Consider the following 19328-nt stretch of genomic DNA (forward strand, 5'->3'; position numbering starts at 1 on the left):
TTTCCAGTGACCTCCCTCCACAGCTCTTCTAAATTGCCAGTCTCAGTATTCCAACCACGCTCCTCCAGCCCTCTCACCATTCACTGAATGGATGCTCTTGGAGTAGGGTTAAAAATTTATGCCTTAAATGGAACAGTTCGAAATGTTTTGTTGAATCTCTGGGCTTTATTTAAGGTGACCTATTCTTCATTATTTCCTTCAGCATTATTATTCAAATGGTATACATAATTTACCTTTACCAACCTGAAATTAGTATTTATTGAAGGGAAGCCATCTTATTTTTTTTCTTTTTTCACAAGGCTGGAGAAACACATAGATGAAATCATTTCACAATGATTAATTAATTGCCGGTGGTAAGCATTTCCAGTTTTATTGTGTTAAAAATTTGAACAGATGCATAAAGGAAAAAAAAAATCATCAAAGGATCTTTTCTTGGTAAATGGTGGGAAATTGAAGTATAAAATACTAATAAGTAACTTTTGAAACATCAATTGCTTGTATGTCATGTATTTTGAAGTATCAAGTTTAAGAATTTCTTCTCCTTTTGAATGGAAAAATGACAAAAGTTTTAAATAATGACATTCTAGAATGTCAGCTTTTTTCCAGTGCCATTATGTTTTACTTTGATATGACATCACCTCTTTGCTCTAAAATATGGACTTTGCTGAAGATATTTATTTAAATGAAGAAATTTGGTGGCGTTAAAAGCAAAACAGTTAAAATCGTATTAGAGGCATAATTCTAAAGTATTAAAATAATAAAGCAGCCTCTCTGTAAATTAAGTTAGCCGGGGTGAGAGTTGGCAGTATTTCTGTGAAACCACAACAAAGAATAAAGGGAGTGGAATAGAGCTGTATTGGTGAGAATAATGTTTTGTGAGTTCAAGTGCACCAAGTCTGTGGTTTCCTTGTGTGTGTGAAAATATATCTGCAACAAGTGAGACATCTTAAAAGCCACGTGGCTTTTAAAAGATAAAAAGATGATGAGAAGGGTTGCCAGAAAGGCTTCTGGGATATTTGCATCCACCCTGAAGAGCTAATTCTTAAACAGCTATAGCTTCCTGCAAACTGTCAAGAAAAGCCTGATTTCAAAGATGCAAATAACAGGAATATATGTGGTTGCTGTATTTCAGGTGGAAGTGGATGTGACCAAAATACAGCATTTTCATTATGTCTATTTAATGGTGATGTTGGATTAAATAACTCTTCCTTATATCCTTATAATGGATAAATTTATCCCATTATATAAATCCTCAAAGTACTTAAATGATGATGTTTAAATGCAAAGATCACATTTTTTGAAGTACTGTCCCAACCTATATTATCATCTTGGCATTCCTCAAATATTCTTTGATTAGCTAACTCATCTTTCCAACTTATTTTAATATTAGAATAGAACGTTTCTAGAGAGATTCCTAGGTTTCTTTCTAGTGGGAGAAGGAACTGAAGAAGATGAAGTTATAGATGCACTACTTATACCTATGTAGTTATTAATATTATACTTATATAAACATCTATAAGAGATATATTTGCTTGTGTATTTGTTGTGTAACACGCATGACCTGCTAGAGAAGCCTTACTTCCATCTGCAGTAAGTGGGAGTGTGTGTGTGTCTGACACACAGTTCCAAAAATTGAAGGTTTCGAATTCGTGATGAGCTAAAATTATTCCTGCGTGTGTGTAACCCTATTTAGCCAACACCCATTGGGTGTTTTTGTAGCTGTGTGATAGCAGCAGAGCGCAAAGCTTGCCCAAACAGCTTAAATTTAACCAATTTCCTTTCCCTCCTAACTGCATGTCAGGTTCAATAAAACCTGTTTTCGTTGGAGCCAGGTCCAGCTGAGCATGTTCAGGAGGCTGGGACTGGGTGCCAGGGCTGGGAGGGAGTGCCAGGCTCACTGCAGTCGGTGTGGCTGCACCACAGCAACTTGTGTTCTTGTGGAAGAGAATCTCAAGGAACCAAGAGATGACACATTTCTTCTTACTGTGAAGGTCTTTTTATTGCAGTTTCATTTTTCCCCTCTAATAGCATTGAAATTTGGAATTTACACATCTTGTCAAACGTACCAATCCCTCACCTTGGATGAAGTCCCCAAATCCTGCCTCACCTTACACCTATACCCCCAAGTCACCCATCACTGTATAGATTTGGTGGTTTAAAAGGCTCTTCTAGGAATTTGCCATGGCAGACTAATATTCTTTCCATATTCTAGACAAAGTAGATTTTGTCTGACCCTTATAGAACATTTCTGATTGCACAATACACTCTACAGTCAATTTTCAAAACATTGAATTATTGTAGACAAAAAGGAATAATTCCATCTATTGACATTTTAGGTGGAATCAGGTTTATTCCTAAAGTAGTCTTTAAATTTACATTAGGGGCCAAATGCATAAGTTTATCTTTAGTGGTTTTCCAGTGAATAATCTTTTCCACAATATACCAGTAAATAGAGATAAGAAGGAAATTTATTCCACTTGTCTGGGGTTTAGGAACATTTTCACTAAAAATTACTGTGTTAGACTTTGAGAACGTGCAGTAGGTAATGGTTTTGCATGTCAGTCACGCAAGGCCAGGTTGTGCTAATGCAGATTTTGTTAATACAATTGTGACCTCAGGAGGTTTCACAGGGCCGCCTCCAGCTTCAATGTCTGTTCCATTGCTGAATTCCAGCCCCACTGTTACACCAGCACTGCCTCATGTTATGCTTAGAGGGAGCTGTTATCATTTAGTGCAAGCCAGGGTAGAAACCAACCCTGTTATTGAGATAGAAGTGTTACCCAGGAAGCTGCAAGATGACAAGAAGCGTACAAATCAGCAAGAGATAAAGAGCTCACCAGACTTCGGAGTAGCCTCCGTAATCAGCAGAAACTTACTCTGCAAAGCGTTGGAAAACTCCATATAATCCATTCTGAGGCAGACTGAAAATTCTACCAGAGCTCTGGATGGATTGCAGATTGTCTCAGAGTGGCTGAATGTGTTTTAATTGAATGGCATATATTATTTATGCATGATAATGTTATATATGAATATAACATATTTTCCCTTACTCCTGTATCTCCTTCCCTTATTCCTATACACCCTATACTTTTTCCTTATTCCCAGTAAATTAGGAGATACAATAATCAAAAGAAGATTCTAAAATTTGTATTTATTATGGAATAAAATTCAAAGTTGATGGCTCTGCATAGCTGGAACTTTGTGTGCTTGAGGGGTACTTTTTCGTTATTTGAAAATGATCTCTTGGAGCACAGCAGTCACAAGAATAAGCCATAAAATCTCATTGCCTTAATTTCAGAGTCTTATCTTATTCTGTTGAATACAAATATTCTGCTTCTGTGCTTCCCCCTGTTTAAGGGGCCTTAAATAAGGTTCTGGTTTTGGTGGCTTTTTCTCTGTAGCAGGTTTAACACTGCAAAACTGATATTTGCCCTAACTCTCACAACTGTATGGATGCAGCTCTTTGAGCAGGGGAATTAAACCCTAAAGAATGATTAAGCCACATCAACAATAAATGATAATTAAATATGTGATTACCCATTTTTATTGCTGCTGCAGGAAATAGCTAATCTTTTTAACTATAAAAGCAACATTAGGCTGGGATATATGCTCAAGAATACCATCTCTGCAGTGCCACTGAATTTTGCACTGTCTTTAGCATTTCTTTGTCTGTTCTACTTTTAATTTTTATTGGTGGGTGCCAGTTAATAGAGCATTTTTAGAATGGCTTTTACAAGGTAATTATTGAATTTTAAAAACTTATTAGATTAAACCAAACAGAACAAATACTATGTACCATGAAATGCAAAAACACAATTCAGAATGTAAAATCTTTTAAAAATAGGAAAAATAGTTAAATAATCTGAAAACCCCTAGATGTCACTTGGTGAATAGCACAAAAAAGATTTTCGTACCCATAGAAAAGTAATTTTGAAGATTTCACTCTGAGGTGAGGTAATCAAACCTCTCAAATGTACTTGCTCATGTTGATGTGGTTTAACAGACACTCCTTTGACATCATCTCTTGCCTGTTGGTGGTTTCAGGGTGGAAAGGTGCATTAGGTGTGGCTGGTCAGAGATGCTGTTCATGCCTTCAGTGCAGTCACAGGTCCCATTCCACTGAGAATGCAGCCTGCACACTGACAGCATTCTGTTATCGCCCAGTGTAACTCAGGACACGCTGCTCCATTTTAAGAGCTTTGCCTGTGGATACAGGGATGTGTATTTGCAGTATCTGATTCACTACAGGCATTGGAGCTTTAGGCAGAATTTCTGCAAAGCTGCAAGTGAAACAATCCTGACATACAGAAATGAGCATTTGTTGTCTCACAGCTTTAATTTCTCAGTCTGCTGTCAGTTGTTAAACTAATAAAATAAGCATAATGATGATTAATAATGGACATAATATTTTCTTTGTTTGTCTATTCAGTGATTTTTTATTATTATTATTATTATTTTTTGTGACTACCTCAGAGTCACTGTAGACACATTAGAGGAAGCAGAGAACCATGAGAGAATTTTTTTTTTTTTTGTCTTAGATAACACAGGAAGACCCTAGTGGCTACTCTTGAGATAACTGGCAAGTCATGTATTTTAATGCCTTCTATTTTTAGATGCTGCTCAATTTCTCTTCCCCCACACATTTCCCTCACTTCTTTAAGAATTATTCTTGATCTGCTTCCCATGCAACTCTCTTGCTGTTTTCTAAGTCTCTATTTCAATTATGTTAAGCACATTGAAATAATATTTAGATGATTAACTGAAGCTCTGAAATACTGAGTAGAACCAAATCTAGAATTGTCTTTAGATATTTTTCCTCCTGGCCTATCCCAACTGTGCTTTTAAAAAATCAGAGGCAGGTGGTATCTATTTATTATGTGTAATCATGAAATTGTAACACAGATGTACACGGTGCGAGGATGGCGAGTTTAGGTTAAAAGAGAGATCTTGAATCTAGACTTTACCATGTTGCTGCTACAATTAACAAATCTAAGTAACTTCTGTTGATATTTTAAATTTGTAACTTCTGGCTTTATTTTTGCCCTTACTGAAAACAGGGGACTGTGTACAACCAGACCCAGGGTCAGTCAGATAAATCCCAGCTGCTCTCAGGCTCTGCAGGTGAGCTACAAAACTCACAGCACCTACTGTGTGAGCCAGAGGCACTGGGGGAACACAGACCATCTCCTTCTTCTCTCCTCAAATCACAGAAAGATGTGTTTGGTGGTTTTCTGGTTTGTCTGTTCAGGGTGTGTAAAGTGCTTCGTTTTCTTTTGGACCTGAGGCAGCCCCAGCCTGACACCGGCCCAGCAGGGAAATGGGAAACGGGGTCTTGATAGAAGAGACTGAGAAAATAAAGAAATATTGAAAGATAGCTAACTACAATGTCGATTTTATAAAGTTTTTTGACAAATTGTCATCATTTTCTAAAGACTTTCATGAAAAAAGAAAGTCAGATTAAAACAGGCAAATTTTGAATGGAATTTCACAGGACAAAAGAAAATGGATTTCTGAACCCCAAGAGGTTTCTGCCTGGTGCAGACAACAATGTTTTAAAATGTATTTCCTTACTTGTATTTTGTTGGATTTGAATGAAGGAAATGTGAAGGAACAACGAAAGATAAATACAGACATCCTAGAGAGCAAGTTGCTGTTAATTCTATCCACATTTTATGTTTGCTACTTTTATTTTTATCACACTGTCTAGAAGAGGTCAAGCATGTGAGAGTAGAAATGCCTTAAAATAAATAGCAAGAGAGCTCATTTAAGACTTGTCTTCTCTCAGCCCTTAAATTTTTGTTGTGGGCTGAGAAGAAAATTCTCTTGGATGAAAAAGCAATGAAAGGATTATTTAGATCATTTTGCAAGAACCAAGAGAAACTAGAAAGTTCCTAAAGTTAAGCTTTAAACTTCCCGGAAATGTCCTGAGTTGTCAGCAACACAGACAGAATACTTCAGGTTTATTTCGTACATAACATCTGTTTGTCAAAGCTAATTTTCTAAATGGCTTCTGACTATTTTCAGCCACTTCTCCAAAAATTAAACTTAGCAATTTAAAAATTCTTCATCAAATGTATTGTTTGTGCACAAAAACTCATAGAAAGAAACACACTCCCCATAAATTCAGTGTGTTCTCTAATTCTCTTTGAGGTTGATAATTTGTTTTTCATTAGAGTGTCAACAGCACCATTGAACTGTCATATGTGTGCAAAGGTGCTTTAGTGTGGTTTACCTAAATACTTACAGTATTCATGCAGGTTTTGGTAAAGCATGTAGGAAGCTTTCGGAGCAAAGATAACTCACATATGCTGTAAAAGGCAGAAGTGGCATTCCCAAGACCAACTCCACTGCTGTCTGTACTCATACTGGAGTTCTACACACAAGAAAAATCTAGACCTCAGCCCAGTTTTCAGGCTTAATTTTCACAGAAATAAAATCAGATCTCAGCTTCCATAAAATAACTTTTCTATGCAGGCACTCACTTCAAAGTATTCTTTGTGGTATATTTTTGGTGAATAAAGCTATCTTATCATTTTATGGATATCGAACCATCTCCAAGTGAGGCATCAAAACACAAAGATTGAAGTTTAGCACTAGCACTTGTCTAGATTTCTCAGGTGTCTTAGCCAATTTTTCCCCCTGCTCCCTAAAGGATTTTTGGAGGGAACTGAGGAAATTGGCCATCTCTGAGCCACGCAGTCCAAGCAGCACCCTTGAATCGTATATGGCCACAGAAATCCCAAAGAAGCAGGTGTTCTGGGCTGTGCTGGACCTGCTGAGCTTCCATTGAGGAAGAGATATGGATGCATGTGACTGTGTTTGTAGGTATTTACTGCCATGCAGATCTAACATCCTGGACATTAAAAGGACCGGTTTGATTATGTCCTAATAAGGGAATTTTCTGTCCTAGGCCTTTCCCCTCTCTGAAACAATGCATTGGTGTTTTATAGTGTTTTTGTTTTCAATTCAAAAGCCTCAGAGAAAAGGAATAGATATTTTTAACAGACCTGGCTAACAGTCCTATGTCAGGCTGTGCCAGCCTGAGTGAGAGAACTTCAGTAACATTGAGATGGCACTTGGAGTGTCACCACATGACCCTAAATTAATTATCTTGTGGTAGTCCTCATTGCTGGAGACTCTTTCCATCCCCAGCACTAGAATGTCAGTGTTACCCAGGCTCACTCTGTGCAAGGGGGACCAGCATGCCCCTTCCTCCTGTGCTGTGTCCCCTCCTCCTTCCCCTTTGTTAGAGATGTGCTCCTTCCAAAATCCCATGTCACATGCTCAGACTGCTGTCACTGGCACTGCCAGATTAGGGCTCCAGTGAGAGTCAGGATCCCAGCTCCACCTGCTCCTAGAGGAGCTGGCAATCACCCTGCACTCCGATTCTGGAGTGCTGCAGAATCAATTCTCGTGGTCTGGAGAGTCAGCACCGCTGAAAAATGAAGCTAATGCAGTTTGGACTTGGGGAATCAAATGGCTACAGAATCTGACACAGTCACAGCAGGCTCATGCTCTGTTATCAGCTTATTAAAAATTCCAGTTCTCAGTCTAGGATCAGTCATAATTCCTCTGGACCAACTTAGCAGATGGGAGCCTATTAAGTCTTCTGTAATGAAAGCCTACTGAGAAATACCATTAATTTAATATTAAAAATTGTTTTGAGTGAGTTGAAGTTAGATTCTTTTCCACTTTAACTTATCTCTTTGTGAAGAAGAGACTGGTATAATTAGCATAAAGCCCTGCAATCACAAATTTTCTGATGCAGTTCTGTTGAAAAATACTGTTATCTCAGTACAGATGTACTGAGTAAGTGGATGAATGTAGCAGATCTAAACATATGGCTCTGTTGAGGGGGTTTGGTGTTGTTTTTTCTTTTTTGCAGCATTTCTGGAATATGAATGTACAGGGCTAACATATGGAATACCTTCAGTCAGCAGTGCATCCGCAGCACAGCTCAGCAGAGAGAAGCAGGCTGTGGGCTGAATGGGCTATGGACTCGCCTGGCAGTAAATTGTGTGGCAGTGCTTAGAGCTTACATTTGAGGATGACTTATAAAGAGTTGAGCCAATTTAATAGCAGCGAGATTGCAGAGGGTATCTGTGGAAAATAGGAGGTACTGAACAATTCCCGGGAAGCAAAACTTGCGTGTCAATTTTGTCAAAACTGACAAAGGGAGCAGATATCTGAAGTGTGGGAGAAAGACTGAGGAGTAGATGGGAAAACAAACCTGGGGAGGAGAAGACACAGGAAAGAGGCCTTGCAGAATAAAGTGAATATATCAAAGTAAAATTCTTAGGTTCACCTGTAAGTTGGAACAGAAGGGCTTAAAAATCATTTTGCTGTAGATAAGCATACAACAGTATATTCATTGCCAAAAGAACCTAACAGTCCTCCCCTGCTCCCTCAGATCACTGTGCATGTTAAATGTAAATAACTTGTTTTGCTCCCACTAAAATGGTATTCAGTTTATGAATCAAGAATAGATGCAATGCAGTTCTTTAACTTCAGCCAGCAGTATGGTACTGGGTATTTCACCATATTTATAATTGTGTATAATTTCCCATTTTTAATGTTAATTTAATTGGTCTCTTTTAATGGGAAGACAGTAACGAGATCTTTCTACACAGGTGAAAAGATGTAGAAGTGTTAAGGTTGATGAACCCCTCACTACGGCGGTCTGGGATTAGGTGCAGCAAACTCAGGAGAAAGCTAATGAGTATAATGAGCACTGATTAGAATAAATTCCAGCTGTAGCCCGGTAGTTCTGTTTCTGGGAGCAGAAGAAATTGGTTCCTTTATGCATACTCCTTTTTACTCTCATATGGAAATGCAGCAAGTGTTTCCTGGAGATTGATTTTCCTTTCAAGATTGAGCTGAGCCAGGGAAAATTAAGAAAAATAAAGTAAAACCATTATTGAAAGAAAAGCATTTTTACTGAGAATCCTGTATAACTGGTCCCTTATTCACTGACAACACTGATGGAGATGTAGTGATGCCCTGTACAACTGAAGTCAGGGTTTGATTGTCTCTGCAAGATAAAATTACTGAATCCCAAGGAAGGTAAACAGGGATCCAGCACTGATCCATGTTCCCAGCAATACTTCATCCCAACTGCAGCCAGAAGTGGAAAAATGTGCTTGGAGCCATGCAGAAGTTTAACCTAACTCTGCTGTCAAGGAGGGAGGTGAGATATAAGAAGTAGGAGGGAGTCTTACACCAGGCAGAGGAAATGATCTGTAGGCTCAATTGGAGCTTTTGTTGATAGAGTGCTTCTGGATCCAGCAAATCATTACGCCTCTCTTCCCTTCAACATTGAGTAATAGTAGATAGAAATCCAGTATTTTCTCCAATTTCTAATTTTCTCAAGATACTTATGATGTTAGAAGGCTACAGTAACTGATGTGAATATTAGCTAAAGTACTAACCCATGCAGTCAGGGACTCAGAAGGCTTTGTGCAGTAGTCTGAATAGCATGGTAAAAATTTAGTGTCCGCTGCATTTCTAAAAAAAAAGTAAAAATTCTGGTTTTGTACTTTTAAAACCTGGAAGATTAACATCTCTGTACGTGAGAGGACAGAAGAGTTCAGACCTGTGGCCCTCAGGAAGGTTGCTGTGTGACATGAAACAGCTTAAAATATTCAGGTTATGCTAAACCTAATCAGTGACTAAAGCATCCTGCTAGGAAGCTTGAGAGATATTTTGATACAGGGGAAGGCTGCCCTGGCTGTTCTAATATTTGAGTTAAAATACAGCTGTGTGTTTCCTTGGCAGCAATGTATGTGCAGCTCCATAAAGAGCTCAGACTGGTGTTTGAAAACTCAGCTCAGTAATTCTGATGTGTTGGTACAATTGGAGAAGTTACATTTTGTACTTGAAGATACTGTAATCAGTGCACATTCAGTCTGCAATTCATGGGCTGAAAATAATAAAACCTGCCTTTTTATTTCAGTACTTTGCTACCTTAAGAGTAGAGCCTGAGAAGATTGCAAAGGAGGCCAACTAGAATTGTAATTTTTGTGCAGAGATTGCTTTGTAACTTCAGTTTCCATAGCATTAAGATCAGCATTGCGTCTCACCAAAAACTCGGCTTATTTTGCCTCAGTTCCAGCATACAGAGGTAAAGCGCTGTCCTCAATCATTGCTCAGGCTGAATTAACTGAAAACCCATTTCCCAGTATATCAGTACTAGACGTGCTTCAGAGGAATTATTTTCTCTATTTCTTACCACCTATGCTCTAAAAAATTTCCAGTCTGCCACTATTTTTATTTTTAAGCTCTTCTCAGCACAGTGCAGATGCTGCACATTAGCAGGTCCCTGGTGGGGCAGGACTGCAGAGCCCAGCTGAGAACCCTCACCCTGGCAGCTCCCCACAGCTGAGGGAGCTCCACTCATCAGCCACCCATCCCTCCCCAGGCTCCTCCCCTGCCTTTTGGCTCTCAGATCACATGCAGGTGGCTCCCTACAACTGTTCTAGGATACTTAGATTGCACTGGATTTTCCTGCAGGTAAGTAACATCTTTGAGCATTCACTACTGGAATTTATAAAAGGCTATCACTGCAGAGATACCACTTATGGCAGTTTTAGGGCCTGGATACTAAATGAAGAGTCTTAAATGTGGGTGGAAAAACTTCATTACCGTGGCTACAAAAAGGGTTCTCATCTCCATATGCTTTAGGAAAATCTGAGTCATGGGTTTCAAACTGTGTTTGTTACAGGCTCTGTGCTTCTGTATCTTTAGCTACACTGTAGACTTATGTGCAGGGTCAACTGCTCTGTAAATATTTATTGTCTAATATGGATAATATTGCCAATAGAAGATTGAGGCCATTGCAGATAAGAACTTTTATTTCATTAAGAGGCACTTAATTTGTTCTGTTCTTGTAAAAAAAAATATTTTTTTTGTTAAACCAGATGGTATCTCTGTAGTTTTCTTGCTGTGCCATTCAAAATTATTCTAACACTCCATCTTAACTCATTTTAGGCACACTTGTGTAGTGTATTCACACCTGCAATGGTCATACAAGCAATTTGACTTGCTTGCAGGCAGGTTTTTGCTGCCTGTGCAGAGCATTGCAGTGTTGTGACTTTGATTACTATTTTAACCCAATGTAAAATAAATTTTGTTTATACTGCAGTCACAGTATAGAAAAATCCTTAGTTTGCAGTAAGAGCTGACTAAAGCAGAGGTAAACCTGGTGTATGGATGGCTTGGTGTTCTGAATTTCTTGTAACTGATTCCAAAGTAAAAAAAGCATCGTTACTAAAGGGATAGCGGGCATACAGATTGCATTGAGAAAAGCTTGGAAGTCTGCTAGTTCTTCCAATAGTGAGGAGGAGCAAGTAATCACTCAAAGTTTTGCCTTCTCTGATCTTCTCCTTTAAAACTTCTCTTCAGACACACTAATTATCTTAAAGCTTTATTCTGTCAAGACTAATTCTGCAAAGTAACAATAATTTAAAAAGTCCCCTATGCTGGGTTCTTTTTATACCTCCTCCTGTGACTAACATCATCTCTGCTTTGTATCTCAGAATCGAGAACCCATGTTTCAGGGTTAGATTTGCCATGTGATATCTTTGCAATAATCCATAGATATATCAGATCCTAGGATTTGCCACAAATTAAAGACTGGGAATTTTCTTGTGGTATCAGAAGTTCTACAGGGATATTGTAATGGTTTTAATTTAATAAAACCGGGCAGAAACACTAATTAATGTAGGGGTTTTAGTATTTATTCTCTTTATGTGGGAGGGAGAGATTAGGAGGAAAAAAAATAATGCAGGCTTAAGCTTAAAAATTAACAAAAATAGTTTTATTAGCATACACTAAAAGAAAGAAAGAAAAATAGAAAGTTGAGAAAAAAACTAAAACAGAATGACACTTTAACACACTTCTCTCCTCTTACAAACTATTAACTTTCTTATTGAACAACATAGAAAAACACAACTTGGGATTTTCAGTCAGTTTCACTATTTAGATATTACTCATTACACTTTTTAGGAGAAGAGTCTCTCTAAGATCATTTTATGAAGATGTTTTCCACAAGACAAAATAGTCCAGTGCTCCCAATGTCATACATCTGCTGCTGCCCAGAGTTTTCATGGACCGTGATGTTTTATGAGCAAAGCTTCTCAGTGTATCTGGGGTACTATTTACAAACACTTCTTCTACTCTAAAATTATCTTTGTCTCAAAGGCTGAGACCTCCTTTTACCCAAGAGCAGGGGCCCTAAAGTTCCCAAATAAATCTCAATTACATCAGCCCTCAATTTTGATTAGAATAGTATTCTACCCAGTGACACTAAGATGCTGCAAAGAACTGTCCATTTCTCCATAATTTGCCTTAGAAAAGTCCGGTTAAAAATTTCCACTTCTTCAATTCTACTCCAATATTATTAGTTCTTGCACTTCTAATCTAACTGATTTCATTTGTTGTCTGTTCTATGTACCCTTATGTTTTCTTTCTTCTTCCTCTCAAGGAAGAATTGTGCTTTAAAAGTACTATGTTGTTAGGAAAGGGTTAAATCTGCCTGGGCTTACAAGGGCCACTTGCAAGCTCCGAGGCTGCAAGAGCTGAAGAAAATGCAAAGCTGTGCTGATGGAGGAAGCTGGTAGATGTCCTTTTTTCCACCCCTCCGTCTCATCCAGGGCGGCTGGGCTCGGAGCTGTTATGAAGCTGCAGGTTTTCTTTCTCCGCTGCCAGCAGTGATTAAGCTGGGCCATGGCGTGGCCCTTGTGCCGCGGTCCGAGCACATGGCCGGCCCTGCCGAGCTGCAGCCGCCTCTCTTCGCTGCCGGCAGCAGGGAAAGGGCTCAGCCGGCCCAGGCCCTCCCTGTGCGGGCAGCGGCCCTCGGAGGCCCGGCTGAGCCCAGACCGGCCGCCCTGAGGGACAGCAGGGCCCGGCCCGGGCCTGGCCCCGCTGCCTCCCGTGTTACCTCATGGCCGATTCCAAAGCAGGAAAGTGACCGGCCAGCCGCAGATTAGTTTTAAATGTCCCCTCCGAAGTCACATCGACATTTTCCATTGGTCAACCCAGCTGCCAATATCCCAGTCAGCTTTTTGATAGGTCCCTGTCCTCCCCCGCAAACTACTGCACGGCCAGGGCAGGGGAAAAAAACATCTCACATTTCTCTATAATAAGGAAACAAAATTGTGCCAACCCATGATAGATATCTATAAGTTTCTAGGTTACAGTGACAGGACTTTTTTTGCTAAGTTCATAATGCCTAAGAAATTACCCCCTATTGTAGCTCCTCTAATCCCCTAACTCTATGGTAGCATTATGGCTTAAGCTTTGGGACACTGGTTAAATCAAATTGTTCTTGCAGTTGTGTGGTGCACATCCTGGGCTCTGTCAAATGCTGTGACCAGCTGGTCAGAAGGGAGAGTTATCTTGCTGCATACAGCACTGATGCCACCTCACCTGGGTGCTGTATGTGCTTCTGGACCCCATCATTTAAGAAGGATGTGAAGGTCCTTGTATGTGTGCACAGAGAGGCAGCAGAGCTGGAGAAAGGCCTGGAAGGAGGTGTCCTTTGAGGGGTGGCAAAGGGCTTTGGGCTTGTCTGGTTTGTAGAAGGGAGGCTGAGGTGACCTCATTGCCCTCTACAGCATCCTCCAGAGGGGCAGTGGGCAGGGAGGTGCTGAACTTCTCCCCAGAGAAGGTACCCAGTGACAAGGTGCTTGGGAATGGTTCAAAGCTGTATCATGATGGGTTCAGGCTGGACATTAGGAAGCATTTCTTTACCAAGAGCATGGTCAAGTGCTGGAACAGGCTTCCAGTGGCAGTCAATGCCCAGGCCTGTCAGTGTTTTAAGAGGCATTTGGACCAGGCCCTTAAAGCATGCTTTTACTTGGTCAGCACCAGGTGATTGTTATAAGTCCCTTCCAACCAAAATAATCTATTCTAAAAGCAATATTTGGTTCAACAATGGGAGATGCTTCATGGCATCCAGCTGGAAGAGGCTAATAAACCAGCAAGTGCTTTTTTTTGAAAAACACTTTTAATACCAATGCATTATCTTTCAGTGCACTATGTGACTGCCAAGTTAATAGAATTATTTTCCTTTAGTTTTGGTAAGAGCAGGTCAGATCTAAATGTTTGCTTTCAGTACACGTTAAAGAAATGCCAAAGCTGAAAATTGAAAAGAGGTCCCATTTACTGCATAGCAATCAAAGCATGACCCCTTACTGTCAAGAAAGAGAAATTGAAAACTAATTTCAAGGTTCAGGATTAATTCTCTGTCAAACTGACAGAAGAGAGCCTACACTAGAATACATTTAGCATAAATGTAGAACCTTCTCTTTATCTGTTCCTTTCAGAGTGCAACTTATTACTTTGATTTCATGGTTCCATAGCATAAGCATTTTAAAACTTAGCTGTCTGAATTTGGTGAAATATCTACAAACACAGGCTTTTTACCAAATGAATCCATCAGTTTGCTTCCTATTAACATCACTGTTCTCTGCTGATGACTTTTTCCTGAATGTGTGTTTTTCCATCTTCCCCACAGTAATTGCCGGAAATGATTGTCATGTAAGGAGCTGGCTATGGCAAATAGGAAACATCAAAGCACCGCAGCCAGCATGCTGGATCACAGAGCCAGAGCTTGCCCGACTTCATCTCACAACAGGGAGCCTGAAAATGAAGAAAGTGACCTTCCCATTGAAGATTATGCAGCAAAGGAGGCAGAACTAGCAGCTGTCAGACCAGGCAGTCCTACCCCTGTGGAACATGAGTGCAATGACCATAGTGGAGATGGAGACTCCAGCTCTGACTATGTAAACAACACTTCCGAGGAGGAGGACTATGACGAAGGCTTGCCAGAAGAAGAGGAAGGGATCACATACTACATCAGATACTGTCCAGAGGATGACAGTTACCTGGAAGGAATGGACTGCAATGGGGAGGAGTACGTTCCCCATGAGGAACACCATGTTGAAACAGATGAATGTCAGGAAGCTGTAGAAGAGTGGGCTGAAGGTAAAATTCAGCACCAAGATGAAAGTGAGGTGATGGACAGGCAGGAGTGGCAGGAAGGTCAAGATAATGGCATTCAGATTTTGGAGGATGAAGCATCATCTTTGGAGATCCAGGACCAAGAAGAAAACATACAGTACTGTCAAAGTGAAGGTGACTATCCGGACTATTACCCAGCAGAGGCTAATGGAAATTCACAGGGAATATCACCATACCATTCTAGGAAAGAGGATGCAGAGCTGGAAGAGCAGGAAGAGGACATTGACCAGATTGTAGCAGAAATCAAAATGAGTATGAGCATGAGCAGTATTAACAGTACAACAGAAATGAGTCCAGAGCACACTGGGACTGAAATCATAGCACATGACTACAAAGAGACTTGCTCAAAGGGAGAAGCTGTTCACAGTGCTAACAGGCACGAGGGGAGGCCAAAATCACTGAATATCCCATCTGCCTCTAAGCACAGTGGAGATGTGCATCGAGGTTTTAAAGCAAAATCAAGATCCCCAGAGGACAGACAGAAGTGGCCACAGGAGCAGGTATGAGGTGCTTTTTTTTCCACCAGACTGTCAGAGGCATTATGCACATGTTATGCTAGTTATTTCAAACAAAATTAGCAATATTTTATATGCATTAATATGTAAATGTATTAACAATATTTTAAATTTTACTGTAACTGCATTCACATAATCACATTGTGTGTTTAGAAAGAGGTGCTAAATGTAATCAGCATATATAGAGATGTAGCAAAGAGGTTTTGCACAGAGAAGAGAAATTCAAACAATGGTATTCCAGATGCATTGGGAAAAACCAGTTTCTTTATGCTATTTTTATTCAGCAGTGACAGTCTGGAGAAACTTAAAACTGGGTTCAGCATTGAAATAGTTGATTTTTTTTCCATTAATGGCTCCTGTGCCTTAGTGGTCGATAACTTCCTGGTTTTGATAGAATGTATATCAAATCTAGATACTGTAGATGTTAAAAACATCTTCAAGAAGTGCCTGCATATTGCTGTGGGGTTTTTTTACTAGGTGGACATATCTTGAGCTTGACAAGGAGGAAGAAATAGAAGCTTTACTCTTACCAAAAATGCTGTTAAGTAGTTTTAGCTCAAGAATGATGTAGAAGTTAATTTAAACTGTGCATGAACTTTTCTTGTTCAAATGCTGAGTGCCAGAAAAAGAGTCTAAGAACAAAACTCAAGTTTTTCTAAAAGAAAAGAGGTGTGACTTTTTTCCCCCTGAAGTTTCAAATTGAATGTGGTTACTTCTTAGAGAGTCATACCTCATTCCCTAATGTCATTTTAAAACCTTGACTTTGAATCTCTAAAATTATATGCAATTGAATATTAGTTATCTTCTGCAATGAACAGATCTAACCTAAGAGTTAAAACATCACATGTGCTTGGATAATAAACTAGTAAGGATAAATGAATTATTTTGCCTTAATTTTAATTGAAATGCTTTATTAAGCTTCACATGCATAAAGTTTCCTGTTTCAGCTTTATCAACTTTGTAAATAGGATTTTCTATAATTAAGTGCCCCACAGTTAAACAATTTAGTCCAGGTGATTCCATTAAAATACATTAATTCCTCTGAAAAACAGTAAAAGGAAATCAAATGTTTAAGTATATGCTGATGAAACAGGTCAACCTTCATTATAATTGTGAACAAAAAAAGGTCTTAGGGGAATATTTTCGTATTTCCCATTTCTGCAGCAGTTTTAAAATATTCATTACTACATTCTATTTCCAGAAATATAATTATAACCAAATTGTGCAACCTACTATATTCAGTGCTCTACTGCCAGCCTAGAAGTCCCTTAGTGAATAAGCTTGCTGCTGTTGAATGGTTTGAACAGCTACTAGGTGTTGGCTGGAAGCACATTGAGGTTGAGGCAGCATGTTTTAAACTTAGTGAAGCAGCTGCTACTGGGAATCTTCCTTGCAAGTTCTCAAAATATTTGCAGAACAAAAGACAAGAGAATTTCCTGAATAAGAAAGAATTCCTCAATGCTTGACTAAGTAATCATTGGGTTTCCACCACCCCCACACTGAATGATTGCCCATTCAAAACAATATTTGAAATAGACTTATTTTGACAACTTTTTGCTGTTTTGAAGTTTATTTATCAGAATCTGAGCTGAACTGCATTGTACCTTTGTCATTCTCAACAAAATCCTAACAGCTGAGAGCTGTGTAACACCTGGGTATTGATATAACTGCCCTAGTGTGGAAGAAACCAAAAGCACCTAAGTATTTCTGAACTGCATGTCTGAGGCTTTGCTTGTAATTTCCTGTCAGTCTTGGACCAATGCCTTCATCTTATTTAATAACGAAGGAAGCACTGCTGTGATAGGTAACCCCAGGCTGGATGAAGCCTGAGCTTAGACCATCACTTTTAATAGCAACCACAAACTCCTGTCTTAATGGATAGAGAGCACAGGACAGTACACAGTGTTTCATTCCTTCAGTCATGGAGACAGGAAATTAGAGACACAGCAGTACAGGTATCTACTCCAGATCAGGCTAGACAAACTGGGAGACAAGGCATGCATTTCATTTATAAGAAAGGCAACAAGGCACAGCTGCTGTGGGCAATTCACTGAAGAGAAGAGCACAAACCTTTGAGACAAAAAGCTGTGAGTGGTATTTGTTAGAGATGCAGAGGCTCACAATTGGAAATATGAGATAATTCTCCCTCTACCCACCCCAAGCCTTCAGGGATGTAAAAGAAAGAGCAGAAAACAAGTTTGATAACCTTTGGCAAGCATTACTTGAACGTGTGTGTCATGACAAGACTGGTCTTATCTTGCTGTGTTCTCACCTACTACAGGTAATCATTCTCAGCTTTATTCAGAAATCAGCCTCATGGTGAGGACTTTAGAATAAAAGTTCAGTACCCATTTCAGTCCAATTTTAGGGTTTTTTCTTAATAGCTCCTTGAAAGTCCTTAGCACAAGGTGTGGTTGGATGTTTAGCATTAATGCTGGACCTCATAGAATTTACATAAATTGCAGAGAATTTTAGTTTTCTTTTAAATTTAATATTTACTCTGAAACATCAAAGGGATGGATGGAATTAGAGTACTGCCTAAATGAACCTGTGTCTTATTTGTAAAACCAAGACAGCCATAATTTTCACTGCAACATTTAAACCAGCTACAATAATTCAATTTCTTCCATAGTGAAAGGGAAAAAACCCAAGGCTATTGTCAGTACATTTGCATGCTAAACTTACTGTTTGGAGAGAAACTGCTTACAAGAGCCTTGGTTTTGTCACCTTGCTAAAAGACCTGTTATTATAAGTGTGCATCTCACAGTACAAAATACCGTGCTGGAAGGGATGACAGAAGCATATATATTGCATATAGAGCACTTTTTTGCCTCAGTTATCTTTAAATAAATGTAGATTTGAATGCTTCTAGGTTAAATCAAGATATACTATGCATATGTCAGGTTTTGTAAACAATGAGCAAGCAGGAAGGTGCATTTGTTGTTTTATGCACATAGTATGCTATCCTTCACTTTTTTGTGTTTCTGCTCCTCTCCTTTCCTGCCTCACATAAGTAGAATTACTGCTTATTATAACATTTACATTCCTTTAAAATGAACAGCTATTAATTCTTAGCTCGTGATAGGTGCTAACATTCTGTTTGCAAGACATTTGCTAAATAACAAGTAAACAAATGTGATTTTAAAGGTACTTGTTGCTTGGCTTGCCCCAGAAAAGAGTCACTTTTTAAGAAAGACCCAACAATTTACACAGAAGGAAAAACAAGGTAAACATCTTATTTGACTTTCAGTGTGGGCCAGTCTCCTGTCTTAAATACACATGCTCAGGCTTGAAAACTTCAGAGATATGAGCTTGGCTTGAATAGTCTTTATTTGTAAATACTTCTAGGGAAGCACTGAGGAGGATGATTAGCACGAGACAGGTCTGAAGGAAACCTAGAACACATTTAGAGTGTATATTTGCTCTAACTCACTGCTTAGCACAACTCTTATTGCTTGGAGGTTTTCTATGCTTATGCTATTTAAGAAAGGCATCACAGCTCCAAAGTTAAACTGACTATTTTGGGTATTTTATAACAACTCAAATTTAACAATTCCCTCAAGCTAGGAGTTTTCTGCACACACATTTGACATCCTGGGCATCTCTCACCTAATTGTTAAAGTATCACCTGAAGAAATTTTCTTTTTCTGTTTTAATTTCATTTCATATGTTTTACCTTTAGCAAAGAAAGTGAGTATGGTCAGAAGTGCTACTGATTTAATTCTTCTGAATTACCACAGTTTTTAATGTAACAAACATGAATTAACTGACAGGTGCATCTTTGGATGGGAG

At 39.1% G+C, this 19328-nt stretch overlaps 1 protein-coding gene across 6 annotated transcripts in view; it reads left to right on the top strand.

The window, feature by feature from the left end:
• Nucleotides 1-19328, top strand: part of APBA2 (amyloid beta precursor protein binding family A member 2) — an 89065-nt gene that overhangs the window by 36729 nt on the left and 33008 nt on the right. For 5 of the 6 annotated variants that reach the window (XR_009208278.1, XM_040076992.2, XM_040076995.1 and 2 more), the window contains one exon: nucleotides 14516-15521. Coding sequence is in view for 5 of the 6 variants with exons in the window: in XM_040076992.2 (XP_039932926.1) it covers nucleotides 14553-15521 (969 nt within the window). In the remaining variant the exon portion in view is untranslated. Of the gene's footprint in view, nucleotides 1-10489; nucleotides 10510-14515; nucleotides 15522-19328 lie in introns of those variants that run through there. The other variant, XM_040076994.2, reaches the window with a different exon arrangement.

The sequence above is a fragment of the Hirundo rustica genome, chromosome 13 (assembly GCF_015227805.2).
Source record: "Hirundo rustica isolate bHirRus1 chromosome 13, bHirRus1.pri.v3, whole genome shotgun sequence".
NCBI lineage: Eukaryota > Metazoa > Chordata > Aves > Passeriformes > Hirundinidae > Hirundo > Hirundo rustica.